The 3,526-nt window shown below is 61.8% G+C and overlaps 2 protein-coding genes across 2 annotated transcripts; both read right to left on the bottom strand.

The window, feature by feature from the left end:
• Positions 1 to 2: 2 nt before the first annotated feature.
• Positions 3 to 1,100, bottom strand: DQ04_03001080 (hypothetical protein; the record flags this gene model as incomplete). Its single annotated transcript, XM_009312419.1, has 1 exon — positions 3 to 1,100. A coding segment is annotated over one exon (1,098 nt), but the record flags the coding sequence as incomplete, so codon positions are not given.
• Positions 1,101 to 1,749: 649 nt separating this feature from the next.
• Positions 1,750 to 3,453, bottom strand: DQ04_03001070 (putative chaperone protein DNAj; the record flags this gene model as incomplete). Its single annotated transcript, XM_009312418.1, has 1 exon — positions 1,750 to 3,453. One exon carries the CDS (start codon positions 3,451 to 3,453, stop codon positions 1,750 to 1,752), a length of 1,704 nt encoding a protein of 567 aa, XP_009310693.1.
• Between the last annotated feature and the right edge of the window lie 73 nt (positions 3,454 to 3,526).

The following is a 3,526-nucleotide window of genomic DNA, read 5'->3' as shown; positions in this document are numbered from 1 at the left end:
GTGCGCAGCGAGCTGCACGGGTTGAGGCGCGCCGGCGGCACGTCGTCCGAAAGTTTGCCGTTCTCCGCAACGTCGAGCGGCTCGTGCGGGCAGAACTCGGCGTAGGCGCTCACGCGCTGCCGCCACATCTCCAACTCCTCCGCGCGCGCAGCGGCGGCGGCGGCGCTGCTACAAGTGGCGTTGCCGTTTTTGTTGTCGTCCTCCTTGGGCGTGGTGCCCCGCCCGTCTTCCTCCTCCTCCTCCTCCCTCTCCGCCTCCTCCTCCCCACCTTGCCGCCCCTCTTGTTGCTGCTGCTGTTCCTGCTGGATGGCGATGGTACGGGCGCGCAGCTCGGTCTGCATGCTTTTGGAGTTCGCCAGAAGCGACTCCGCCTTCTCCTGAATCGCCTCCTCATACCGGGCCACCTTCGCCTCGAACGCGGCGCAAAGCGGCCGCACAGCTCGAATGCAGTTGCTTGCGAGGTTGACGGTGTCCAGCCGCTGAAAGCCGCTCAGGTCTGGCATATCCCGCAGTGCATTGTTGTGAAGGTACAGCTGCCGCAGCGTAGGATAGAGCGACTGGAACACGTCCTTCTTGGTCTCCGCCGCCGCATGTGTCTCCTCACCCTTTTCACCATCATCGACAGTGTCAAGAGTTGCGACAGTAGGATCCACACCATCATTATTGACGTCATCGCCCTTCTGCGTTTCTACATTGGCCGTCGTGCGATACGGAGCCGTTGTCCAGTCAGCGCAGCAGTCAACGTGTGCCGCCTTGCATGTGTCCATCTGCGCACTCTTGGAGCAGCCGTCAGAGACAGGCCGCTTCTGCGCCACCCCCGACTCCTCCGTTGCTTGCTGCTGCTGCTCCTCCTCCTCCGTATTCACTTGTATCGGGATGCTATCTCTCCCGCACGGGATAACTGTGAGTGCATTGCTCTCAAGCCACAGCACCTTCACGTCGGTGTACGGGTCAAAAGCGTCGGTGTCGATGCTGTCGAAGCCCTTGTGGTGCAGGTACAGCTTCTCGTTGCAGATGGGGTGACGGTAGAAGCCGAGCTGCACGCATATCCGCTTGATCGTTTCTGTTGTGATCGTCGTCGACGATTTCGCGTCCCCCATGGCACGTGCCTGTCACTGTCTCTCTCTCTGTGTGTGTGAGTTTGTGTGTGGGTAGCAGTGCGCGTGGCGCTGCGATTGCTCACTCTGCTGAAGGGGCAACTTACACAGCACAAAGGAAGAGGAATACGAGACAAACAACAACAACAACAACAGCAACAACAAAAAGAGAACTGTGAGAGTGGGCAAGGGCAACAACGACAGTGGGGATGCAGCTGCAGAAGCAGTGGCAGCAGCATGCATGCCAAAAGGAACGGCATGTGCGTGTGTGGGTGAAGACACAGGAGGCAGATGGCCCGAGTCCATGTGAGTGATTGACCAAATGACTCTCTTAATGAGTGAGTGAGTGAGTGCGCGAGCGGTAAGACGCACGCCACTGAAACGGGAAAGGCGGCGCGGCTGCAGAGGCCCCCGACCACCACCGCGCTCCCTCGGCGGCGGCGGCGGCAGCGGTGCTCAGGCACATATTTCCCCCACCACAAGCCAGGAGGCCCCCGCAACAACGAAAGACCAAAAAAAAAAAAAACGACGACCAGTCGACTAATCTTCCCGCCACCCTCTGTCTCTCTCTCTCTCTCCCAACCCTGCCACATACTCACCTACACACACACACACAGAGAGAGAGAAACACAAAACACAAATGCGCTACAAGCTACTCGGAGCGCCTCTTTTGCTGGTCCTGCTGGTACTCCCGCAGCGAGTTCATCAAGCTGTCCATTGTCTGCCTGTTCGCGCCCTTATATGGCTGCCCGTACGCAACAAACGTCTTGGCGAGCAGGCACAGCGCGTCCCGGCGGTGGCGTCGCTCCTCCGCTGTGAGCTTCGGGTCGAGAAGTACTGCTGTTGCCACCCACCGTGCCGTGCACTCGAGCTCCTCTACCGATGTGTACCACGCGAGGTCCACCATCGCCGCGGAGTCGGTGAAAGTGTGCTGCCGGACGCGGGCCAGACACCGCCACTTCTCCAGCCGCCGCCGCACGCGGTGAGGCGCGACCTCCTGCAGCAGCAGCAGCCGCTGCAGCGGACCCGCCGCCTCGCTGTACTGCGCAACGCGGAGGTACTCCTGCCCAACGGCGTACAGCACCTCCTTCGCGAGGCCCGTGTTGAGCAGCCGCTGCAAGCGCGGCTTCAGCTCGGCAAGTCCAGCATTGCTTCCGCTGCTGTTCTGCAGTGGCTCCAGGTAGGACGTGAGCAGCTCATCGCGGCACCGCTCCTGCATCCGTTGCCGGCACACTGCGAGTTCCTCTTGCGTCCAGTCGAGGCCGTCGACGACGCGCTGTGAGAAGCTGCCAGTCTTCACATCACCCACAATCGCGTTGAGGGCGTCGCCGCCAAATAACGCACGCACCGCGTCGCGCTTCTTCTCACCGATGTCCTCCACACCGCTCTTGCCGCCAATGTCGTACTTGCGCCGCTTCTCTTCGTTGCCGAGCACGCGGTACGCTTTTGTGACTGCGTCGAAGTGCGCGGCTGCCGACTTGCTCGGGTTCTTGTCGGGGTGCACCGTCAGCACGAGGCGGTTGTAGGCTTCCTTGATCTGCCGCCCCGTCGCGTCGCGTGAGACGCCCAGCACGGCGTAGTAGTCGCTGCTGTCATGCGCCGACTGGCCGCCGCCCTTGCCCTTGTACGTGGCACTGCTGCTGCTGCTGCTGTTGTGCCGCCGCCGCGACTCTCGCCGCATTGCGCGCTCCCGCAGCTTATCTGCCGACGCGTGCAGTGCGAGCAGCGGGTGGGCGCTGCCGACCACACCGGACGGGTACTCGTAGCGGCATGCAAGCTCGTTCCAGCAGCAGCCGCTTCGGAACAGGTACACCGCTGGCGCCTCGAGCTGATACAGAAGCAGCAGCACGAGCTGCTGCAGCGCGGCGTACCAGGCAACGACGATGAACACTGCCCCCCACGTCAGACCCACAACAGGCGCGACAATGAGTGTGACGGGCCGTGCCCCGCGAAGCCGCACCGCCTCGAGCGCAACGGAGAGAGCCAAGATGGGCGATAGTAAAAACGAAAGCAGCACGTTTAGAGCGCAACCAGCCGTGCCCTTGATCAAGCTGCGCGTCGGCCGAGTGGAGAGCACCACTCGCCCCTCCTCGCCGTCCTCCTCACGACGGCGCCGCAGGTACGTCACCTCCTCCTCCGTCATGAGCGTGAAGGTGCCGCGGCTGTGCTCCGGGCGGATGAGAAAACTGAACCATGAGCGATCAGTGGTCTTGCTGCTGCTCTGGCCTTTCCCAGAAGCGGTGGCTGTGGCATGATTTGCGTACACGGCAGCGAGGGGTGACATGAGTGGGCTGTGCTGCGCGACTGCAGTAAGCTGCTGCAGAATGAGGCGGCGCGCCGTCAAACCGCTCGACATGTGTCTCAATAATATCCTTCTCTCTGTGAGTAATTGTGTGTGAAGACTGCTCCTTTTCCTGAGGGGGGGGGGG

The sequence above is a fragment of the Trypanosoma grayi genome (genome assembly GCF_000691245.1).
Source record: "Trypanosoma grayi strain ANR4 Tgr_300_V1, whole genome shotgun sequence".
Taxonomy (NCBI): domain Eukaryota; phylum Euglenozoa; class Kinetoplastea; order Trypanosomatida; family Trypanosomatidae; genus Trypanosoma; species Trypanosoma grayi.
The sequence above is the reverse complement of the archived record's forward strand: the minus strand, read 5'-3'. Positions and strand labels throughout refer to the sequence as shown.